The following is a 22,185-nucleotide window of genomic DNA, read 5'->3' on the forward strand; positions in this document are numbered from 1 at the left end:
TGGTGCAGACATGTTCCAGGCAATGTGGTACCAATGAGGCTGGGGAGCATAGTAATGCTATGCTGCGAAAGAGGATGCTACTGTGATTGATTCATCGCAGACGTTACTCGTATGGTTTACCGATAATTGGATCCGAGTAACATCTGGTAAAGGATTGACTGAGCTGATTGTACTTGCTCCTTTTAATGGTCAGATTGTCAGATCAGGCATGGGAGATTTCGAATCTCTTTGAATGCATACAATATTAATGACTGAACAGTGCCATAAATCCGCAATCTATGTTTTCTGGGCTGGGTTAGCATACTCCAAAACCTGGTGAGCCACTGCGAATAGACTTCCTAGGATAGATGAGCGGGGAATTCCTCTTCCGGTGACATTTCTTTGTACCTTTGGCTCTTGACACGAAATTCTCATTCTGTTGACTGTATGTGATGTGGGCAGGTACTTAGATTAAGGATACGCAAGTTGGTCCCCTACAGCTGGTGGGAGTACCGCAGCGTTCCTGCGTGGTTGCTGATGGATTTAGTGTTGCACATGACTGGGGCTCCTCGATACATCTGTGAGCAAACATGGCAAAACAATGCAGGGCTTGTATCCTACTTCAAGTTAACCACATCCCACATATATATTTTTCAGGCGTCTGGCCTTCCGTGGCACCTCAGAGTCACGAATAGGCTAGGCCAGCTGAGCCCAACCCACTTAAGGGATGAGTTAACACAGGTAGATTTGGGGAAACTTTCTCCTAGTAATGTAGCTATTATAATTGTCATTACTTTGAGTTACAAAAGAGCATCTACATGGGTGTGTTGCATGCTTGATTGTGACAGATGGCGTAGCCATATTGATAGTATTTTTAATTTATGAGGCAGTATTTATCGCACCCTTTCAACAAGTTGGCCGGATGGTGTAGTTGGTTATCACGTATCGTTAACACCGATAAGGTCCTGGGATCGAGCCCCAGTCTGGTCATCCTTTTTTCCACCCCTACAATTTTTTGCCTGTTCGCGGAGATACAGATAGGATATATATGCTGATTCCAGTCAATTGCATCTTCATGATCGAGTATTTTCTTTTCTTTTCTATTATCTCTTTTTTTGTGTGAAATGATCGCCACAGAAAGTTCTGAAGCGTGCCTTTTTTGAATTAGTCCCCTAACATGGCTCCTACAGCATGCCTGGAGGCCCAAATTACACGGAAATCAATCTATCCATCGTCTCTTCCCAGAGACGTCGATGAGCTTCCTCAATTCATGTTGTGTTTTAGTGTTCCTTTACCTCGCAGACAGGTTCCTCGAGCCGCTGTATTAGTATAGGTAGCTACCATGTGTCCGGACTACTCCAATAGACAACAAGCTTGCACAGATTCAGCTTACTGTCTCTCTATAACTCACGCGGTAGCGAGAATTGCCGAGAATATATATACGCATACTAATAGCCAAAAGATCTTATTTGGATACACTTCACACTCATCCTTACTATACCCTCTCGGCCCATTCACACCGATGTCACTGGCTAGGGTCTTAACGGGAGTCTTGTGACGGAGCCAGCTCTTTGGCATGGTAGTTCTGGGATTTGGTAATGCTATAGTATTTCTATAATAGACATGCTGCTACTGGTATTTGCGGCTTTCGATGTATCATTACGCCCGTTGCGTTCATCTCACCCAAGGGGCTTCTTACCAGTACGAAGTACTATACTAACTGTTGCAGACAAATGATATGAATATGTAGCAGCCAATAACAATGGCATATCGACACGACTATCGTCGGTGTTCCAACCCCACCTTTCGAGATTTAAGTACCAGATTAACGCATGTTGAAAACCACCAACAAGCCCTTTACGACCCATCATATGCTTGTTGTATATACTGCAGCATTCACATCAACGGTGCAGCCGTATAGATCCGGGCGCTCCAATAGGGCGGAAAGGCTCATGTGACCCGCCCGCCGATAAGAATCGGATTCTTCATTGCCGGCGAATCTTCATCAACCTCTTTATCTCAGAAAGCTCGGGTTCCTGAGTGCAGACAGCATCACCATGACTAGTGACGACCAGTTTTTCTTCGACTACGTGAGTTGGTAGCATGCGCCCTCTGCTTGCCACCTTTGTACTGACGCTTTCCTGTTCCCCAGCTTGCCTCGATACCGCATGACGTAAGGAGATATTCCCTCCAAGTCGCCGAGTCGATCGACCGACAAGTGGACCACGCAGCCAACGCACTCCGCGATACCCTCTCTAGCCAGTCATGGCTACCCACCTCCGTTCGGCCCGTATCCAGAAATCGACCCAGTCCGCCTATACCGCGAGGACTTGTTGATCGCGTGCACAGTTGGGTCTTGCGCAACCGAGCATGGAGCGCCGCCCTTATCGCCTTCTTGGGCACCAGCTGTGTGCTGTACTATGGGAATAAGAAGCTGAATGGAAAGCGACGGAGAGCTAGGCGAGCTGGAAATGGAGCCCGGAAGGAAATAGTGGGTATGTAAACTTCCCACTTCTCTTAAACTTCGCAGTCTGATATATGCGACAGTCGTCGCCGGGTCGCCCCATGAGCCGATGACCAGAGCGATCGCCGCCGATCTGGAACGTCGAGGATACATAGTCTACGTGACAGTCACGTCCGCAGAGGAGGAGCACATCGTGCAGTCGGACAATCGAGCAGATATCAAAGCCCTTTGGTTGGATCTCTCAGCCGTAAGCGCAATAAATCTCGCAGGAATCTCGCGTGAAACTGACAATATCGATTTGAACAGACACCCTCCTCACCATCCGAAATACACCCCTCCTTGAATGAGATCTACTCCCTCATTTCTCGACCTCAGTCGCCGATGGCCGGTGTGCCCCCGCACACCTGCCAACTAAGCGGCCTCATCCTCGTACCCTCTCCAAACTACGCCTCCGGCCCAGTGGCTACAATCCCACCCTCCTCCTGGATCGACACCGTCAACACCCGTCTTCTCTCCCCTATCCTTACAACCCAGATCTTCCTCCCTCTCCTCACCCTCCGTAACACCAACAGCACCATCGTCGTCGCCTACCCGTCCATCTCCTCATCCCTCTCCGCACCCTTTACCGGACCCGAAGTCGCAACAACTCGCGCACTATCAGGGTTCGCAACTTCCCTGCGCAGAGAACTCAGCCTCCTACAACAAAACAACATCGACGTCGTGGAACTCAAGCTCGGTAACATAGACCTAGGCCCACAGTACCGCAACGCTCAGAGTCACATCACCGGCACGGAAGTCCTCGCCTGGAGTGTGCAACAGCGATCCCTGTACGCCTCGCAGTATCTCAACAGCATCGAGCAACGACCTGCCGCGTCCGCAGGGCCCAGCACGATCCGCGGATCACCGGCCCGGGCTCTACACTACGCTGTCCTGGACGCACTGGACCCGCCATCGAAGGATATCTTCGGCAGAAAGGTGGCCAAGAACCCGGTGATCTATGTTGGTCGGGGGGCACGGTCGTACCATTTCATTGGCGAGTGGGTTCCCGCTGGACTGGTAGGCTGGATGCTGGGGTTGCGGACCGGACAGCAGACACCCGCGGAGAATGGAAGCGGGGGGAGTAGCGAGACGAGCTGGGAGAAGGTTTAATGGATTAAGCATATTAATGATGGGGGTCTTTGATACGGAGTAGTGTGAAATGATATCATCTCTTCTCTTTCTCTTTTCTAACGCGTCATATTGACATTTCTTCTTGACGGCCTCTCTTCTTCACAGTAAGTAGGTATATGAGGGATTTCAATTGAACTAACTGTATGTAACTTATCTGTGGTCAAAGTGATACTCATCTGTATATGTATTATAAAGTAAACTCATATTTATTAGTATAATTACCACTATACCCATCAATTCAACTCAACCCACAGGATATCATATTAACCACATTACATCACATTACATCCCGCAACCTCCACCCCGACTACCACCACCTCCTTAACTAGCCCATAAGCAATCAATAAAAGAGTCAAGTAAATAAATACCTCACTTCTCCTCCCTCATCTCCTCTACCCCCACCTCTTCCTCAATATCACCACCTACCTCAGCACCCGCATAATCCCTATCATAAACGGACCTCTTCACCTTCCCGCCCGTCACCCTCCGCCTCAACCAAATAGCACACCACGAGAACAAGAAGAAAACAAGGATGATCGCCAGGATGGCGAAACAGTAACTCGTAACATGGGCGCTCTTCTCGCCATGCGAACCGGGATCCAGGAATGAGTACGTGTAGAACCCCTCAGTGTGGTAGGTGAGGTAGGCGAGGGAGACGTATAGAAGAAGGATGAAAACCAGCACGGCGAAGCTGAGGAATGGGTGCGGGGCTGTGGTTGGGAGGATGATTTCCGACAGGGCGTAGAGGGAGTTGAGGCCGTGTTGGGAGATCTGGATATTATTATTAGTATATTATGAAGATTTCGAGGGGTAGGGGACAGGTAATGTAGTGGGTTGAGAAGGGGGATTTACGTTCTGCCATCCGCTAAATGTCACGGTGTACCAAGGTCCCGAGTAAAGGATTCCCCAGAAGACGACGGTCACGAGGAATGGGTAGGTAGTGACGGTGGTGTAGAAGAGGCCGTGGAGGGCGCGAAGGGCGCGAGGCCAGCGGTCGAAGAGGACCGAGTGACCTTTCAAGGCATAGCAGGCTGTGTGGATGGAGGCGAAGAGCATGTAGAAACCTAGTCCCCAGTAGGTCAGCCAGGTGAAGTAGCTGAAGCTCTCTCCGATCTCTGCGCGGTCGCCATGAGTGCCGCTCCAACCCCAGATGAAGAAGATGCTGGTGAAGATGTAGAGGGAGATGGTGCCGCGGAGGATGGCGTAGGGGAGGGGTGGGAGAAGCCAGGAGGTTTCGTAGACGTGGGCACGGTCTCGAGGAGGATCGACGTGGAGGAGGTCGTAGAGGGAGCGGTTTCTCAATCGGTTCAGCATTTTGAAAGGCTCCACGCTTTGGGCTTGGCTGTCGCGGTGTCGCGTGTATAGCGTAGTATAGTATGAGCGATAGTAAATTAGGGCTGTGTGTTCAGTTGTTTCATGGGGTGGTGATAGACATGGGGATTTGCTCGATATGGAGGGCTGAACAAAGCGCAAGGGACACGCGACCAGAGATGATTTACAAAGAGATTGGGTGGTAGGGTTGTTCTTTGTGCCCTTGTCAAAATTCACACGCCCCCTCCCCTTCACATTAGTATTCCTCTCCTTAACGACTGATCATCTCGACTTGATTAGACTCATGCTGCTAACACCTAAGCTTCGGCGGAGCGTCGCCGAAATACTCATTTAGTCGGCCTGGCGTGCGTCATGATTGGGCAAGACGGAGTATGGTTGTCTCCGCTGCTCCTCCGTACCTCAATTAGCTCACGATAGGGAGAGTGGTCTGTGAGGTTGAAGAGATTTTTCTTTTCATTTTATTTCATTGCCCTTCCCATGGATGGAATTCGTTTTATGTCACTGCAGTGGATGGAGACATTCCAACGGCTGTCGGGTTCCCTTGCGCTATTGCCAGCCACTGAGTGTCAGGAACAAGATTGGCTGCAGGAATATCCCTGTTCAATATTTCTCCTGCTAAGCATGTAGATAGTCAATCTTACGATAAGATCAAGCGGGGCTTCCTGCCGACATGTTCAGGTGCCTCAAGAGTAAGCAAGTATGCAGTTGGTGATCCCAAGCGCTACCCCATAAGCTTCAATATGGACTCAGATGAGTGTCAGCAGCCTTGGAGAGGGCCACGACGAGGGCTCAATGAGGACCTCAGGCCGCTGATATTATTACTATTTGATTATTGACGAGTCGATGTGGGCGTAGAAAGGTCTAAGAAGAAGCTGGCCGGAGGCCCAGCGGTAGAATTCCCCGATGCTCCAGTGTTTTAATTGTCGCACCAATCATCACTGGCAAGCGATCGTTTTAGACTGTTTGGCGTTCCCGCAACGTTGTACCTGAATCCGGACCAGCTGACAAAACGAGCACCTGCCCCGGGGCCAATTGTTGGGTCCTTAGAGAGGGGGACACGAAGAAAAGCATCATCAACACCATCGTCATCGAATAATGCCCCATCCTTGGCGATGATGTGGGATGGCTAAGACTCCTTGACTCAGGCGTCCATGCTGAGGACGCGCACCCCCTCACGGTGCCGTTCTTCCCAGCCAAATGAAATACAGAACACGCTTAATCGTGATAGTCTCTACTAAGAACAGGTAGTTACCCAGAACAAGAATGTAGTCAGATGAGACATCTGTTCCAGATGGTAGTCATCATCTTGCCCCAGAATGGTTTTACTTTGGAATTCACCAGCGATGAAGATGATGAAAAGTGGGTGGAAAGCATCTACCCAGAATCTTAGACAAGATCTACCTCCTTGCACCACACAGACCGGCTGGCTAGTCAACGGGCGACTATCGCAATAACAACACTAGCCGGAGGCCACCATGGCAGAAGCGAAACGAACGGCGGTCGTTGGAGCAACAAATGGTACCTGAGAGGGAAGAACCCATGGGACGCGATGAACGAATCAGCAGCGAATCTCAAGGTTGGGATACGAAAATTTGCAGGGGGGAGAAGAAGCGAATATAAATAGCAGCATTGCAGAGCCACGGTGCGGTTCAGACTCCACCGTCGACTCAGGCTGAACCACTAACCCGACAGACAGACTGACGATGGTCGAGAATGCTATTGCCTTCTAGAAGCTGGTCAACCCCCGACGGACAGGCTTTCCCCGTGCTAGATAGAAACTCTCTTTCGTACCTTTGGGGGTGAGTCCGGGCATCAATAATCATCGATAAAGCGAACAATAGTAATGCAAGCCCCTGACTTCGCCCCGGTAAAATAAAACGAAAAATAGGTGTGTAATGAAGGTATGGTAAAAGATCCGCCTGCAGTTGGGCGGATGCCAAGACCGAGGAACTGTCAGCTGTCCGGTATGGGTATGTAACGGGGGAACGGCAACCCCTGAAAGAATGGGCCTGTGGGCAGCAGCAACAGGCGCGATTGGGGGGCAGACTGCATGGCACCCGTCGGTAATGGCGTTACCGTTCTTTTCTTCCCCTCCGCGTGGAGACGCCCAGAACGACGGTCCTTGTTTGGGGATCGTCAGGGCGTAAAGTAAAGTAAAGTAACGAAACCTCCTGCCTCGAACCTGATCAAATGGGCCAAAACGTCCTTCACACGCTCTTCCAGTTTCGCTCGCTTCAAACTCCCTCCTTCTTGGTCCCTTTTTCCCTCTCTCTTTCCCCCCCGCTCGCCTCACCTCCCTCCCTCTCCCCTCTCTCCCTCCCTCCGCAATGCTTGTTCATGGTCTCTTTGTGTGACGACTCTTGAACTGTCAACTAGTTGATTGTTCAACTGCCTTATCACTCCCTCCGTACTACTCATATAGTGGTAGTAGTAAGTAGTGACTGTTATCCGCCGGGAAAACCATCACTTTATCACACCACAATCCACACCAATTGGGTGCCGTTTCCCCTCCGGCTCTTCTAGTACCGGCCTCACCCATCCACATACACCTTCCACCTATTATCTACTGTTCGGAGCTGTTCGTTCGCTTCTTTTCTCTTCTACACCCTCTTGCTTATCTTACTCCCTGGGGCTGTCATTCCTTTGTGTCTTCCGCCCCCTCCTTCTGTCCGCACCCTGTCAGCTGTGCAGTACTTCGAAGACTATTCTTGCGCGCCTCCGGCTTACCAGTGTTTGTGCAGAGCATCAAGCGCTGCCGACTCCTTCCCCCCCATTCCAACTCCCGTCATCCCACATTCTTCATGCAACGCGATTGAACAATCGAACCCCTCGCTCGTCCTTAGTGGTTTAATGATTTAATCGATTGGAACCTACGTGTGGTTCCTGTCTTGACCCCGGAAAACGAAACCGAACATCCCTCTATCCTTTGAAACAAGTCGACGAACCCTGGATAATAACCATGGCCTCCCGGCCCAAGTTTGAACACCGCTCTCCCTCCCACGACGTCCTGCGCAGCGGGGCTCCGTCCCCACGCATTGAGCATTATGATGGTGAAATTCCTCCTGCGCTCTCCCCGCTCGATGCCTTCGCCGCCCAAGGTCGGCTCCTGGCTCGTCAACTGGAGGAATCGGCACGAAGGAACCGGCGCATGAGCAGGCTACCTCCATCTAGCGTCGCTCGTTCCCTCTCGCAACCTCGCCCTGGATATTTTCGATCCCCGTCGTCGAGCGATTCTTCTACTGGCGCAAGAGGTCACGGCGGACGCAATGAACTGTCAAGACAACCTACGCAGAAATTAAGCCCCGAGGTGGAGGAACCTAAATTTCGCCCGCAGTCTGAACATCCTCGTTTGAGTGCGGTGTCGCACCTTACCAGCGAAGTGGGAGATTACTCCGAGGAGGACGAAGACACGACCCCGAAAAAAGAGCCGAGCGTGAACGCCCTTGACCTGCCACGCGCCGAATCACCCGAGGATGCCATGTCCTCACACAGCGCACCCGAAGCTCCGCCGGAAGGCCCTCCTCGGTTTTATGCTGTCTCCCCCACTGGCCTTACCCCGGGTGGCCCGCCTCCTTCTCTGGGGGTCTCGATGGTGGCACCCTCTCGGACCTCTTCGACTGATTCTGTTTCTCGCTTGAACATTCCCCCACGAGGCCTAGCACCTCCGGGATCGCCACTGTCTAGGCCTTCAAGTAGTTCTCGAGGAGTACAGCCTGAGAGCTCCGACGACGACTACAGCAGCTCGAATGCCGGTTCGACGTTCTCAAAGCCCCGGAAGATGTCCGCCAGCAGTGCCGTATCACTACCATACTCTTCGATGTCCTCTTCCGTAACACGCTCGCATCCCCGGTCGCCATCTATGAGCTCCGAGACTTCAAACGCGGGTAATTACCTTCAACGGCCCTATAACTTCTCGCGCCCCTTGAGTCGATCCAGCACGAGTCTCTCTGCCCCCGGTCCCAGGGCCTCGCCGGAACCGCCCGTTGCCAATTCGCAAGGCGCGCTCAACCGTGGACACAAGCCTAGTCCCATCGTGGTACCATCGCCATCAGACTTGCCCATCAATCCCAATGAAGACCCGTCTTCTGCTGTTTCTTGCTACACCTATGCCAAGTACGCACTGCCTCGAGGACGTGCAGTATCGAGAGATTCGGTGGTCTTCTCCGGCCTCCAAACCCCTCATTTTGAGTGGCAGGAGCCGCTGTTTGAGAGCCCAACTCGGCACAGCACGGCGGGACCCCCGCAACCCGCAAGGACCCCGTCGCCTTCCCCCTCCCTCCAGGGTTCGTTCCACTCGAAGACGCGCTCGATGTATGAGTCTCCCGCTTCCGCTCGTCAATTGTTGACTCCGGAGCCCCCTCTGCCTCAACAAACTCCGCCATCTCCGGAAGTCAGACCATCTCCAGCGACACCTGTCGAGCCTGAGCCTGAGCCTTCTGTTGCGGAGCCCGCACCTACCGAGCCTGAGCCTACCGAGCCTGTGCCTACCGAGGTCGCTCCCGCCGAAGATACTCCTACGGAACAACGGGAAGCAGAGGCTCCGAAGGTAGACCACACCGATGCCACTTCCTCTGCAGGTTCTGAATCCACCGTTCGTCCGCAAACCGCGCGGACAAACACGACAACATCGGCTGTAATTACTGCAGATGAGCATGTGACCAAGGGCATCGAATGCCATGAGAAAGGATCTTTGAATGAATCGACATATCACCTGCGCATTGCAGCCAAGCAAAACCATCCGACCGGAATGTTACTTTATGCGCTGGCTTGTCGACATGGCTGGGGTATGCGACCGAATCAGCGGGAGGGTGTGCAGTGGTTGCGCAAGGCCGTGGATTCCGTTGGTATCGAATTGATGGACGATTCAAACCCGACCATTCCCGCTCGCGCCAAGGAGCTACAGAAGGCTTATCGAGCGCAGTTTGCCTTGAGTATCTACGAGCTTGGAGTAAGCCATCTGAATGGATGGGGTATCGAACAGGACAAGTCCCTGGCCTTGCGTTGCTTCGAGATCGCGGGCCAATGGGGCGACGGCGATGCCCTAGCGGAGGCCGGCTTCTGCTACGCCGAAGGTATTGGATGCAAAAAGGACCTGAAGAAAGCGGCGAAATTCTACCGGCAGGCGGAAGCGAAGGGCATCAGCATGGTTGGGAATAGTTGGTAAGTTGCTCCACCGGGTCGGCTATGGTTGGGGTGGGTCTAACCGGGCTTTGATAGGATCTACAAGGACAAGTACATGGACGAAGAGTCCAGCTCGAACTCGCGTGGTCGGGCCCAACCTGGCAGCACTCCCGAGAAGAAACAGCGCAGCAAATCCCGAACCCGCAGTCTTTTCCATCGAAAAAAGTCGGTTGCGACAGAAGCATGAACGGGTGTGCAGCACCCTTGTGGTCGACCCGAGGGCCTGCTTGCATCTGCCATCTTGTTAGCAAAAAGAAAGGCGAAAGGCTTGTTCTACATTTGGTCTTGGCATGCATTCCCATTGATATTCTTGTCCTTCCTCGACCATTCAGTGTCTCTGGTCAGTATCAACACGCACCATGTGCTGCCGATTGAGGAAGATTTCTCTAGTTGACTTTCGTTCCATTCGTTTGGACCCATCCGTGGGTTGCCTCTCTTCTCTTTTCTTTGCTTTTCCTTTTTTTTACTTCGCATTTCGCGCTATTTATTCACACCTTTCCTTTTTCTCCTTGAGCAGGCCTTGCTAGCTGCTCCACATTTTGGGTCACCGGGTTGAGTGGCTCTCGCTTGACTTCGCGTTCCAATTTGCGGGCAGCGATATTCGTTTCTTGGATACCCATCATTTTCGAATCACTGTGTGATAATTCTTTTCTTCTCTTTTGGAATTTAACACTATTTCCCCCTTCCTTCGTTCTGTGGTTCTTCCCTTTATAACCATTTTCATTTCTCCACTTGTTTTTCTCTTACTTCTTTTTTTCTTTTTATTTACCGTGGGCGCTTGTCCATGTTCGATCGTTGGGATCTCTTCCATTATCTTTCTTTTCTGACTCCTGTAATACCATTCTTTCCATTTCTTCTTAGAGATAGCCGTGTGTTTTGTGTCGACCGAGATCATACCTGATGATACTCACGAGGAATTGCTACATAATCGGATGTTCATCCATCAATGATGGATAGAGTTTTGGATATGCTTCTGAATACCTCAGCCACTGAGAAGTTAGTAGTGCTTGCTGTTCCAGCGTGATCAAACCGAGTCCTCCAGTGGCGACGAACCACTGGGGGGAGAGATGAGACAACAAGACAAGTAAATACTCGGAACTAAGTGTCCAGCAAAGGAAGAATAGCTTTTGCTCTTGGTGGGTGAGAGGATTTTGGGGGGAAAGGGCAAGTCCTGACTAGCACCACGGACTATTCAGTAGTTGGATCACCGGGTGGCTTGGCTGGAGACTAACTATCTAAGCGGGGAAACAACTAACAACCTCCCCCTCATTCCAGCGTCAGCTTGAATCCGACAAAAGAAATTGGAGCAATATGCAATAATAATATAGCACGAATGCACCAGAAGTCCGGGCTGACCGTCGCGACCGGCTCGGTTGATTGGCAGGCGATATTAAACCCCGGGGGTTCATTAGTCCAAGTCCAAGTCGGGCGATTGGCCGGTGCTCGAGCGCAGCCCACGGAGAATTGGCCCAAAGGAGAGAAAGAGTGGCGATGGATGCAGGCCTGATGACCCAAACAGGAAGAAAGCCAGCCTTAGCTCGACCTTCTCGCATCGCGCCGGCATTTGGTCCCACCCCAAAGCTGCCCTGATCGTCCGGGGGAAATTGGGGGGTTGCATTAGTGCTTCACACTTCAGCATGCTCCGGCTGTCGTCCTGCGCCCTCCTGCTCCTCCTTCTCCTCTTCCTTCTCGTGCGCCCCCTCCAATCACTCGCAGCGGGATGATGCGATGGCTCACCTCTTGCCTCGGTTCACTGACATTCTCAATCAGGATTTGCAGGTGAACATCATCAATCATGAACAATGCCTGATCTAACCCACCCACTGTACGGCCGAAAAGTATGTGTGTGTGTGTGTGTGTGTGTAGCTCCATGCGATCTCAGGCTGGCCATGGTCCTTGCGCGGGGCCGGGCCTAATGGATCTGGTCCTCATTATCTGGATCGTCCTCCCGCATACTGGGGTCCTGGCATGGCGTCCCCTTTGGTGGCTCGCCTCTCAACCTAGTCTACGCCGTTACACTCCTATCTACTAGGGCCAGTAGCGGCATGTCTCATCCGCGCCGTCTCAAGCCTGGTTGTACACTAGTATGACCCGCGGTGTGCAGACCTGATCGACTATCGAGGTTGCTGAAATCGGACATGTGATGGTCTCAGCTTTTATTTTTCAATTTTTCTTTTCCCCTTCTCTTTCTTCCCGGGGCCATCTAGAAGATATATCTAGCGACCTAGCGTTCGGGCAGGGGGGGTTTAGACCCGGTTGATTTCTTTTTCCCTCGTCCTGGCTGATTGTGGGTTCTTCTTCTCTCCTCTCCTCCCTTGCCTCCCTTGATTCGGTCTCCTGGTTCCGTGGTCATTCTTCAACCCTATCGATTGTCGGTCTTGCATATCACTTGCCCGTCACTTGACCTCGACCAGACTGGTGGGTATGTATCTTCGCTGCTGTCGCACCATGGTAGCCGATTATATAGTACTCCCCCCCGTACCCGCCGGTCCGTTGCTGACCTCGTTGCAGCTTGTCTACTTCAATCAAGTCCCTGAGTCCTCGGATCCGTCTCTGTGTAGAGACAATCCTTGTGCTAGCCATCCCACCACATTCCTCGGCTCGGTCCTCGCGGAAGGAGAACCCCCCGCCATTGTCACACCGACATCATCGGTCCATTGTGTCCGAGGAGAGGTTCAGTACGACCTGAGATAGCGGCGCATTGCAACTAAGATGGCCAGCGACAGCAAGCCTGAAGTGTTCGAAGATGCTGGCGTGGCCGTGCCGGCCACGGCCAAGCCCAGCTTTGGGGCTCGCGTGGCTAGACACTTCAAGCGATGGTGGTGGGTGTATATCATCGCCTTGATCGTGATTGTTCTTGTGGTGGTGCTTCCTGTGTAAGTTTCCTATCATGACAAAAGATGCCCCCCTCCACCCCCTATCTATTTCCGGTCTCCGACTTACATGACAAACGTGGGAAAACAGAGTTTACGTCGGATACCCCAAGATGGCTCAACACATCGTCAATGATTCCAACCTGACCGTCACATCGATGGTCATCAGTGACCCCTCACCTTCATCCTTCGACCTCCACCAGCTGCAGGTCATTGGGTCTAACAGCTCTTTTCACCCAACCTTCTACACTTTCTCCGCAGCCATCAGCCTGCTGGGTTCCGCTGTCTTCACACACGTTCAGGTGCCCCAATTCAACGGCCACAATGGCGTTGTCATCGACGTCAACCAGCGTGCGAACCTGACCAACGAAACGGCATTCGCTGAGTTCTGCAAGGCCGCCATAATGAACGAGAAGTTCCCTCTCAACGTCTACGGCAAGCCCCAGCTAAAAGAGGGAAGTCTACCCAAGACCACGGTCACCTACAACAAGACCGCCATGGTGACAGGTAAGCTCGCTCATTCCCCTCATCTTAGTATTACCCTTCACAACCCACTAACCCATACCTTCCGGCCTAGGCCTCAACAAGCTCTCGGGCTTTGATCTCGTGGACATGTCAATTGGAACCAACAACACAGACGGCACCAACGCCAAAGGAACCGTCTACATCCCCAACCCCTCCGACATTAGCATCGCCGTGGTATGCATATCCCCCACCTTCCCCTAATCCACCATAGTCAGCATCCAACTAACCCCACATCCAACAGGGCAACCTGACTCTCAACCTGGAGGTCAATAACACCGCCATCGGCCAAGCCTTCATCTACGACCTCACCATCGGCCCAGGCAACAATACCGTCCCCATGACCGCCAACGTCAGCACCCTCACCGTCGCCGGCATGCTAAGCAGCTACCCGGACTACATGCTCCCCATCGACATCACAGGCAACTCGAGCATCTACAACAACCAGCCCCTCCTTTACATTGAAGAAGCGCTGGCGTCGCTCAAACTCCAAGTTCAATTGAACGTGACGCAGGCATTGGGCGGTTGAGCTAGCCTGAGGCTTGTCAATCAGACAGTCGGTCTCGTCTCTAAATAAAAGTCTGTAATCTTGGTTTAACGGACTGACGGATCCTATATCCTCTTGTTTGTGGGATATAAATGAGACATATGTGTTATGTGGGAGGGGTTGATGGTTTGTTCTTTGTTTATATATGGCTAACTTACTGCTTACGATGATGTTGTGATTCCCATGTGCTTTTATATATGGATGGATGAATGGATGGATGGATGGGAGCTGGACTTGTGTCCTCGTTGGTAGTTAGGTAGGTATTTTTTATCTAGTATAGGATTAGTGTATGTAATAATCTATGATATAATCATCTAACGTTTTGTTGCTCTTATATAGAACTTATATGATGACTAGGAATAAAAGGGTGGAACAAAGAATGATAACTATGAATGGATAGCTTAATAAACAATAGTCGCGGATGCACAGACGTTGCTTTGCTGCATACTACCTACATGGTGAAACCACCCCCCTATGAAAAGGGAGGGGCTTATCAATAAGTGCAACGATTGTCTCATCTTTCCCCGGCTGGGATGCTTAAGCGAGATAATTTGTTTGTTCCAAATGAGCCATAAGAATGTCGTACTTTTTTATTTTCTGTTTCTCTCTCTCTCTCTCTTCTCTCTTTTGATCATCCAGGATAACAATGGCTAAACAAACAGAATGTCACGTGTGCCTCCTTTTGAATTTCTCCCCTGGTATAACTTTTTAATCTTTCTTTTCATCATCTTTCTCCTGCTCTCCTTTGACAAAAATAAAGTCCAGCCTAACCTTGAATATACTGACAGTGGAATAGAAGGAAATTACATATCATGCAATGTGTTATACCCTGTTTCGATCAGACTTCGCGGTCCCCGTGCGTCGCCTCCAATATGCCAGTAGAATAACCCGCCCAGCTTCATCTTTGTGACGAATTTCGCCTTCTGCTGCACTGTCTGGGGTGTGTCATATGTGACGAAGCCGCCATCTCCCCCTACGCAGTATGCTGCCCCCAGACTGCTGTCGTGATGCTCCTTGGCTCCCGGTCGCGGCAGCTGGCTATAGTCGAAGACGCCGTCTTCACCGCCACAGCCTACATACCGCTGACCAACTCCAGTGCTACCCAGGAACGAGCGGCCATATGCGGGGATTCCCAGAAGGAGCTTCTTGGGATCGACGCCCTGGTTGAGCACGTACGAGATGGAGTTTTGGCATGAAATGGCTGCGGGATGCTTGCTGAAGAGCTGGGCCTGATGACCCGACTGGTTCTCCCAAGGGCCCGAGAAATCATACGCCATGATATTGATCAGGTCAAGATAGAGTTGCGCCTTAGAAAGATCGATGTTACGGAGAGCCCATGGGCCGGCCGGGAGACAAGAGGCCAGAACATAACGCGGGGCTGGCAGGACTTCGCGCAGTCGCGCCAGCAGACGGATATAGTCCGATCCTTCTTGTGGGTCGGAGGGGTATTCCCAATCCACTGTTGGGCCAGCACAAGGTTGGTTAGCCTTAGGGCATGCACACAATTTTACCTTATTTTCTGTTCACTATACCGACATGACGCATCCATGATGATAAGGGGAGAGGGGCTCGGCTCCATTACACGTACCATCGATGCCGTCCAGACCAAATTGATCCACCAGTGCTCTCGCGCTCCGAACAAACGTCTCGGTGCGGGATTGACTGCGGGCCACTTGGGCGAAGTTCTCACTGCCCTTGCCGCCTCCTCCGACTGAGAGAATGAGTTTCATCTTGGAATACTGCGGCTTCAGTTGCGCGAAGGCCCGCAGGCAGCCGTTGGTGCCGTCGACGGGCATTTGCGCATCGGCCCATTCGTCACTGAGCTGTTTTTGAAGTCATGTCTTGTCAGCCAGAGCAGCCCTTCACAATGGGGAGAGAGGACTGGTTACATAAACGGTACCATCTTCTTTGACCCTATAAACGAGAAAAGCAGGCTGGTTAACAACTGTCTCTGGGTATGGACTGGGACCATCAGCATGGTGCCGACTTGAGGTTACTAGTACCATGCAAACGCGTAGAAGATATGAGAAATGAAGCCCAATCGAAGGGCCGACGGAGGCTGTTTCCGGTATATCCTCCAATTGGGATAATAGGCAGCGTTCAGGAAGAAGGGCACCTCGTAGGAACTATTACTGGAGCGTTCGGCTGCTTTGCGCCGCCAGTGCGGAAAGAGGGAGGAGCCGGAGAACATGACCAGTAGTGGTGAAAGAGGGGGAGGGTAACCAGGGTGCAGTAGAACAAGAGGGGGAAAGATTGGCTCTCTGAAGACCAGGATGTGAGGTCGAAATACAAAAAAAATAAGCTTAAGATCGTGATGCGAGGATTAAAGATGGAACAAGCCCCAGAATAGCCAGCGTCACGTGTGGGAGTGCCTGTTGGTCTGGCGATGTGATTTAGGGACTTTTTGATTTGCTTCCCCCACGCGAGTATGGAGAAGGTAAGGGATCGTACGATCAGTGTGGCAGTAGTATTTTCTTTTTTTTTTCTGCTGAGGTCTTGAGCAATTTAAACCCTTTGATCTGCAGCAGAAGCAGCAAGAGCAACGGGAGAGAGACACTGCAACGGAACTGATGATGGATGGACTGGCAGGAAGGAAAGAAGGCAACCAGGATGAACCAACAGCATCAGCAACAGCTACAACGACGACGACAACAACAACAACGAAAGCTGCTTCTGTCGTTCCTCCGGCCCAAACCACGTACAACCACTTGAGCTGACCCGACGCAGTGGCTACATCAGTATCATCCCACTCTTTCCATGATCCAGGTACTTGGCTTTTCTACAACTACCCTTCCCTGCACCCTACCACGTACTACTCACGTATTCTCGTCTCTAGGGTTGCAATGCGGCCAATTTGCAGGCAACATCCTATGCAGCTTTGTCATGCAGGCTGCTAAGGTTAGGGGCCTATTTCGGTCGGTCCCCCCTCCTCCATCAGCAGTGGCCTGGGCTGGTCAATCAGATCAACGTCCGACTATGGGAGCATCTGATGATGACCAGCCACAGCCCCAGACACGGTCCAAACGTTGTCACCCCGCCTTTTGCTGTCCCAGGTTCCTAGGTCGGAGGAGCAGATCAAGCGATCGTGTTGATCATTATTGGCCGCCCCGGAACGTTCTCCCCCTTCATCTGGTGTACCGGCCAGAGGACGCGGCCTGCTAAGGTTTGTTTTAAGGCCCAGTTCTTACCCTCTCGATACTCTCCGGTGAGATCCTGGTGCTTCGAGACCCTCCAAAAATCCAATGACAGTGGCGTCGATTACCAAGCCTCTTTTCTCCCAAACCCGAATACCTCGCGACGAGATTATAGACTCGTCGCACGGGACTATTGTTGAAGTCGACTGAGGAGAGGTCAATTCAGCGATCGACTGCTGATGCAATATACCCAGAGCAAATGCCGGGATGTATCAGCATTGCAGCGATTGGCCACTATGGGGGAGATGCTCAGTAATCCTCATGAAGTATTCGCTCGGTTGTTCCGGATCGGACTGGGGGATCGACTGGGTTGGAAAATTGCAGTTCTTGCCCACTATTTTCTTATGGCTGCAGTTAGAGTTCCCACCGTCGTTGCTTTTTTTTCTTATTTATTTCCCTTTTGCATCCTCGTCTGAGGGAAATGTTGGTAGTGGGGGAGTCGCAGCCGCGGACGACTAACCTGTAGGACTAGTGACGCCCCATCCCCGCATGAAGGACCGCGACTCAATTACCTTGATGCTGAGTGGGAGACCTTTTCACCCCATATTGGATGTGCATCTGATCCCCGAGCGAATAGGCACCGAGAACGAGGAGGGGTGAGACAATCCTCGGGTTCTTAGCGTCAAGTACACTTTTTCTCCGGCGTGTTACTCGCCAGCGACAGGAGCCGCTCCAGAGCGCCGACAACCGCACCGGTATTGTTGTTAAAGTCATTCACTACGAAGAAAATCAAGAAGATAGGGGAAAAAATTGGGAGGAAGAAGCATGAAAGCATTCCGATTGTGCTGTCCATCGGAACTGGGTTACTCCCCGGGCTGTTCCCTAGTTCCAAGTTACACCGTACAACATGCATCCTTCTCACAGTCGAGCAGGGAGTCGGGCGTCAGACCCATCAAGCAACGGACCATGTGATCTCGTAAGTCGTAGGAATGCTCGTATGCAGGGGCAGCCAGGCTTGCCCGCGCTTGGGAAACGTACCCATTGGCCTGCTGCAACTGGGCCCGGCGCTCCCCCAGGCTGCCGTCAACCATCAAGGAAAGACGGGGTGCGTCTCGCTGCAGCATGGATGGCTGACTGTGCCCAAACAAGGGCGGGGAATAAGCATCAACGAGGGATCCCTTTTGGACAGCCCGATCTCACTGTAGAAGTAACTAGATGCTCTACGGATTACGTTCTTCTGCTCCTTCATGCGTTCTACCGCCAGTTTACATGGTTCGATGGACTTCCACGATGATATTGCTGAATAAGCATGTTAAATTTGCCACCGCCTGCCTCTTTCAACATACTGCCCTTTCAAGGCTCGGAGTCGCTTTCCTGGACTCATCCGATGCAGACTGATCATTCATCGTTCTTCAAGACCATTTTCTTCCATATGCTCAGTGTCTGAGGTTGCCAACCACTTTGCGAGGCAATAGGGCATTAATCGGGTCTATATCCTAGCCCATCTTAGTTATTTGATTGACTGCAAACAAAGCAAGGGCCTCCGCTCAAAACGTGTCGACGAGCGAAAAGCTCCTGCTCCTACCTCGACTCCATCCTTTCTACCCTCTTGTCGTCCAACCCCAAACCAATCACCATGACGGCGGACGTGAGCCATGCAGCATCACGCGTGCTCACCTCCAACAGCCCCCGCGACCCGAGCTATGATGAGTTCTCCTTCGTACCCTTCCTCCGCCAGAGCTATGGCTTCGGCCTTGCCAGTGATGTGCCCGTCTGCAAAGCCTACAGCGAAGGCCACTGCCCTCTTGGACCAGCCTGTCCCGATCGCCACCCAACCCCATCGCGTGTCACCACGTCGACCACCACCGCGTCGGGACTAGCACCATCAACCACACATGGATCTCTAGTCTGTAAACATTTCCTCAAGGGACTCTGCAAAAAGGGCCTCAAGTGCGAGTACCTTCATGAATACAACCTCCGTCGCATGCCGGAATGCCAGTCCTTCTCGCGGTCCGGCTATTGTCCCAATGGCGATGACTGCCTGTATCAGCACGTGCGGGAGCAGGCGCGTCTGCCCCCTTGTGAACACTACGACCGGGGATTCTGCGAGCTGGGACCCCTGTGTGCCAAGCGGCATGTTCGTCGGCGCTTGTGTCAATACTACTTGGCTGGGTTCTGTCCGGACGGCAAGGCCTGCGTGGATGCTCACCCCCGGTGGTCGGAGAACCTTCCCCGTCCGCAGATCCGGGTCGAGAAGACCGAAGAAGAGCTGGAACGGGAACGGGCGTTAATTCGGGAGGAACAGGAGAAGGAGAAAGAGCGTGAGAGGGAGTGGAGGAGTGAGCGTGGTCGTGGTGGGGGGTTCATGCGGGGTCGGTACCGGGGGCGTGGACGTGGACAGTAGAGAACGAAGAAGAAGAAGTTGATGATGATAAAAGGAACAGGGTTAGTTGTATTTGTTTTGCAGATTTGTGTTTACAAAATCGTCGAGATACCCAGCTGAGAGGCATGTTTACGCTTTATTTTACACGGTTGAATCTATCATGGTTGCATCTTAGATTTCTCTTTGTTATGTATCAGAGGATACATGGTAGGTAGATAGATGAATGAATGAATGAATGTAATAAAATGGAAGAAGAAGAAGCAGAGCTGGAGCTTCAATTGTGTGATTGGGTATATGGTGTCTGCTATAGACATCGGGGCAATCTAATATGGCGCCGGGAACGGGGGTCGATAGAGGGTCTAGCCAGACCGTGCACGGATTGCCGCTACTCAACTGCCAACTAGATAGCAGATACTGTTTTAGATAGCGTCAATTGAGGGTCAGCAGCAACCCCTAGAAACAAAGAGAGACAGTCATCCCAGGGCAGAAATGTGAGAGACATTGCGTTAGCCGATAGTGATAAGGTGCTATCCCGATGACATCATGACTATCAGACCACAGAACAGACAGATTCCTCTAGCAACTGGGTAAATGAGAAAGTAGCTTGTCAATATTATCGTCTAATCCTCGGTAGGGAGCTCCAGTTCCCGAAAGGAGGAGGGATCAAACCCGTGCTGCCAAAGGAGTCCCCATATCTGTTCCCACTGGGAGGAGAGGAGGGAGCTTATGAGATGGTGAATAAGAGATCGTTCAGCGCCAGTCGAGTCCATCCGAGCTCCATTTGTCAATGATCCGTAAGGCTCCACTATCACGGTTGATTGGATGGCACGCACGATGAGTGGCTCTGGAATTCCACTTTTAGGTACCTCGACACCAATCATCGCGCCCGGGGAGACAGGGCCCCTACGGGAACAGGCGAACGGTCGTAGTAAGTAATCGATTACGGATGCTTGCCAAACGCTGAGTGAGAAGAAGCTGCTTTGAGTTGCGGAGCTTCTCAAGCACAGTACCTTTCCCCCCACCCCCCTCCTCCCCCCTCGAGGCTATAAAGTCTGGCCACCATGACCGGATCCATTTGCTTGTTTTTTTCTTTTCTTCTCCAGAAGCAACCTTCTTGATAAAAGTCTCTTCCTTCTTCTGTGCTTTCCTTCTCTCTCACTCTTTACCCGCCAGGTTCACCCCACCACCCCACCATCACCATGGCTCCCAAGATTGCTATCGTCTTCGTGAGTGATACCCCACCGTGTTGTGACTTCACCAGTTTGAAAACCCGCATGACTAATGGGCCAATTAATCACAGTACTCCATGTACGGCCACATCCTCAAGCTGGCCGAGGCTGAGAAGAAGGGTATTGAGGCTGCTGGCGGTTCCGCCGACATCTTCCAGTATGTCAATGGCTGCAATTGAGCCAATTGCACTTGTCACGGTGACTAACATAATCCCTTCTAGGATCGCTGAGACCCTCTCCGACGATGTTCTGGCCAAGATGCACGCTCCCCCCAAGTCCAGCTACCCCGTTGCCGAAGCCAACACTCTCCTTGAGTACGACGCCGTCCTGTTCGGTATCCCCACTCGCTACGGTAACTTCCCCGCCCAGTGGAAGGCCTTCTGGGACCGCACTGGTGGTATCTGGGCCTCCGGTGGTTACTGGGGCAAGTACGCCGGTCTCTTCGTTTCCACCGGCACTCAGGGTGGTGGCCAGGAGTCTACCTGCCTTGCTGCCATGAGCACTCTCGCCCACCACGGTTTCGTCTACGTTCCTCTCGGCTACAAGACCGTCTTCGCCCAGCTGGCCAACCTCAACGAGGTCCACGGTGGTAGCGCCTGGGGTGCCGGTACCTTTGCCGTAAGTTTTCCTACTTACACCGATCCCGGACCATTTCTGTCTGCGACAACATACTGATGACTTTCCCTACAGGGGCCCGACGGTTCCCGCCAGCCCAGCGCTCTCGAGCTCGAGGTTGCCGAGGCCCAGGGCAAGGCCTTCTACGAGCACGTTGCTGCCCACAACTTCGCTTGACTGCATGGTAGTGAGCAGGCCAAGTCGGAGTCGCAACCTGCGGCGGCCGCAGCAGCGTCGCAAAAACAGACGACTCAGACTCCGAAATCCCAGCCTGCGCCAGCCAAAAACGGCCAGGGCACTCAGGGAGCGAGTGATGCAGACAAGAGTAACGAGGGACCATGTGGTTTGCCTAAGAAGTGCACCATCATGTAAATCGGATTTCTCTTGATACCCTGCAGTTTCATTCGTGCCTTGCTTTGCTTTGACCGGGTTGGTTTGGATACTGGCGTTTAATTCGGAGGATTAGGTTTCTTGTTCTTGTGATGCTATTCCCATAATATACTTAGAACAGAATCATAATAAATAAAATATACCTATAAATCTAGAACAAACTTGACTTACAGGATGTGCTCTATATGATCTATGTAGTCATGAATGATCTATGGAACCCTTAGCAAGACGGAAGTATCTGGATTACCAAAGATACGCCATTTGTCAGCGGAGAAGAAACGGCGGGGTGGTATCAGGCGGTAACGGGGTGCAATGACGATAGAGCTCCGCTGCCGCCTTCGGCTCTCCTCCAAGCTCTCTTCAACT

The 22,185-nt window shown here is 52.0% G+C and overlaps 9 protein-coding genes and 1 non-coding gene across 10 annotated transcripts; 8 read left to right on the forward strand and 2 right to left on the reverse strand.

Moving 5' to 3' along the window:
- The first annotated feature begins 895 nt into the window (after positions 1-895).
- BDQ94DRAFT_t52 lies at positions 896-969 on the forward strand. The gene has a single exon. It is a non-coding gene; the product is annotated as a tRNA-Val (tRNA).
- Positions 970-1,997: 1,028 nt separating this feature from the next.
- Positions 1,998-3,794, forward strand: BDQ94DRAFT_137745 (DUF1776 domain-containing protein). Its single transcript, XM_026765107.1, has 4 exons — positions 1,998-2,069; positions 2,132-2,474; positions 2,527-2,690; positions 2,750-3,794. The coding sequence occupies exons 1-4, from the start codon at positions 2,037-2,039 to the stop codon at positions 3,590-3,592; spliced, it is 1,383 nt and encodes a 460-aa protein (XP_026630254.1). The 5' UTR covers positions 1,998-2,036; the 3' UTR covers positions 3,593-3,794.
- Positions 3,795-3,982: 188 nt separating this feature from the next.
- Positions 3,983-4,927, reverse strand: BDQ94DRAFT_167301 (uncharacterized protein; the record flags this gene model as incomplete). The annotated part of the gene is made up of 2 exons (XM_026770773.1): positions 3,983-4,384; positions 4,466-4,927. The coding sequence occupies 2 exons, from the start codon at positions 4,925-4,927 to the stop codon at positions 3,983-3,985; spliced, it is 864 nt and encodes a 287-aa protein (XP_026630255.1).
- Positions 4,928-7,904: 2,977 nt separating this feature from the next.
- BDQ94DRAFT_184047 (cell cycle inhibitor Nif1) lies at positions 7,905-10,399 on the forward strand (the record flags this gene model as incomplete). The annotated part of the gene is made up of 2 exons (XM_026774548.1): positions 7,905-10,105; positions 10,163-10,399. The coding sequence occupies 2 exons, from the start codon at positions 7,905-7,907 to the stop codon at positions 10,311-10,313; spliced, it is 2,352 nt and encodes a 783-aa protein (XP_026630256.1). The 3' UTR covers positions 10,314-10,399.
- On the forward strand, positions 10,400-10,699 carry BDQ94DRAFT_106922 (uncharacterized protein). Its single transcript, XM_026763478.1, has one exon. It carries the CDS (start codon positions 10,486-10,488, stop codon positions 10,651-10,653), a length of 168 nt encoding a protein of 55 aa, XP_026630257.1. The 5' UTR covers positions 10,400-10,485; the 3' UTR covers positions 10,654-10,699.
- A 1,714-nt stretch (positions 10,700-12,413) lies between these two features.
- Positions 12,414-14,327, forward strand: BDQ94DRAFT_137751 (DUF3712 domain-containing protein). Its single transcript, XM_026765108.1, has 5 exons — positions 12,414-12,548; positions 12,638-13,002; positions 13,091-13,506; positions 13,577-13,698; positions 13,766-14,327. The coding sequence occupies exons 2-5, from the start codon at positions 12,839-12,841 to the stop codon at positions 14,048-14,050; spliced, it is 987 nt and encodes a 328-aa protein (XP_026630258.1). The 5' UTR covers positions 12,414-12,548; positions 12,638-12,838; the 3' UTR covers positions 14,051-14,327.
- Positions 14,328-14,555: 228 nt separating this feature from the next.
- On the reverse strand, positions 14,556-16,413 carry BDQ94DRAFT_137752 (glycoside hydrolase family 18 protein). The gene is made up of 4 exons (XM_026765109.1): positions 16,072-16,413; positions 15,958-15,982; positions 15,657-15,891; positions 14,556-15,527 (listed from the first exon to the last, which is right to left on the reverse strand). The coding sequence occupies exons 1-4, from the start codon at positions 16,257-16,259 to the stop codon at positions 14,872-14,874; spliced, it is 1,104 nt and encodes a 367-aa protein (XP_026630259.1). The 5' UTR covers positions 16,260-16,413; the 3' UTR covers positions 14,556-14,871.
- A 1,502-nt stretch (positions 16,414-17,915) lies between these two features.
- Positions 17,916-18,667, forward strand: BDQ94DRAFT_106934 (uncharacterized protein). Its single transcript, XM_026763479.1, has one exon. The coding sequence runs from the start codon at positions 18,110-18,112 to the stop codon at positions 18,494-18,496; it is 387 nt and encodes a 128-aa protein (XP_026630260.1). The 5' UTR covers positions 17,916-18,109; the 3' UTR covers positions 18,497-18,667.
- yth1 (cleavage polyadenylation factor RNA-binding subunit YTH1) lies at positions 18,357-20,283 on the forward strand. The gene is made up of 2 exons (XM_026765110.1): positions 18,357-19,545; positions 19,588-20,283. Exons 1-2 carry the CDS (start codon positions 18,839-18,841, stop codon positions 19,604-19,606), a joined length of 726 nt encoding a protein of 241 aa, XP_026630261.1. The 5' UTR covers positions 18,357-18,838; the 3' UTR covers positions 19,607-20,283.
- A 324-nt stretch (positions 20,284-20,607) lies between these two features.
- Positions 20,608-21,991, forward strand: pst2 (putative NADH-quinone oxidoreductase Pst2). Its single transcript, XM_026765111.1, has 4 exons — positions 20,608-20,811; positions 20,886-20,971; positions 21,036-21,432; positions 21,505-21,991. The coding sequence occupies exons 1-4, from the start codon at positions 20,785-20,787 to the stop codon at positions 21,604-21,606; spliced, it is 612 nt and encodes a 203-aa protein (XP_026630262.1). The 5' UTR covers positions 20,608-20,784; the 3' UTR covers positions 21,607-21,991.
- Positions 21,992-22,185: the final 194 nt, after the last annotated feature.

Source organism: Aspergillus welwitschiae, assembly GCF_003344945.1.
Source record: "Aspergillus welwitschiae strain CBS 139.54b unplaced genomic scaffold BDQ94scaffold_5, whole genome shotgun sequence".
Taxonomy (NCBI): domain Eukaryota; kingdom Fungi; phylum Ascomycota; class Eurotiomycetes; order Eurotiales; family Aspergillaceae; genus Aspergillus; species Aspergillus welwitschiae.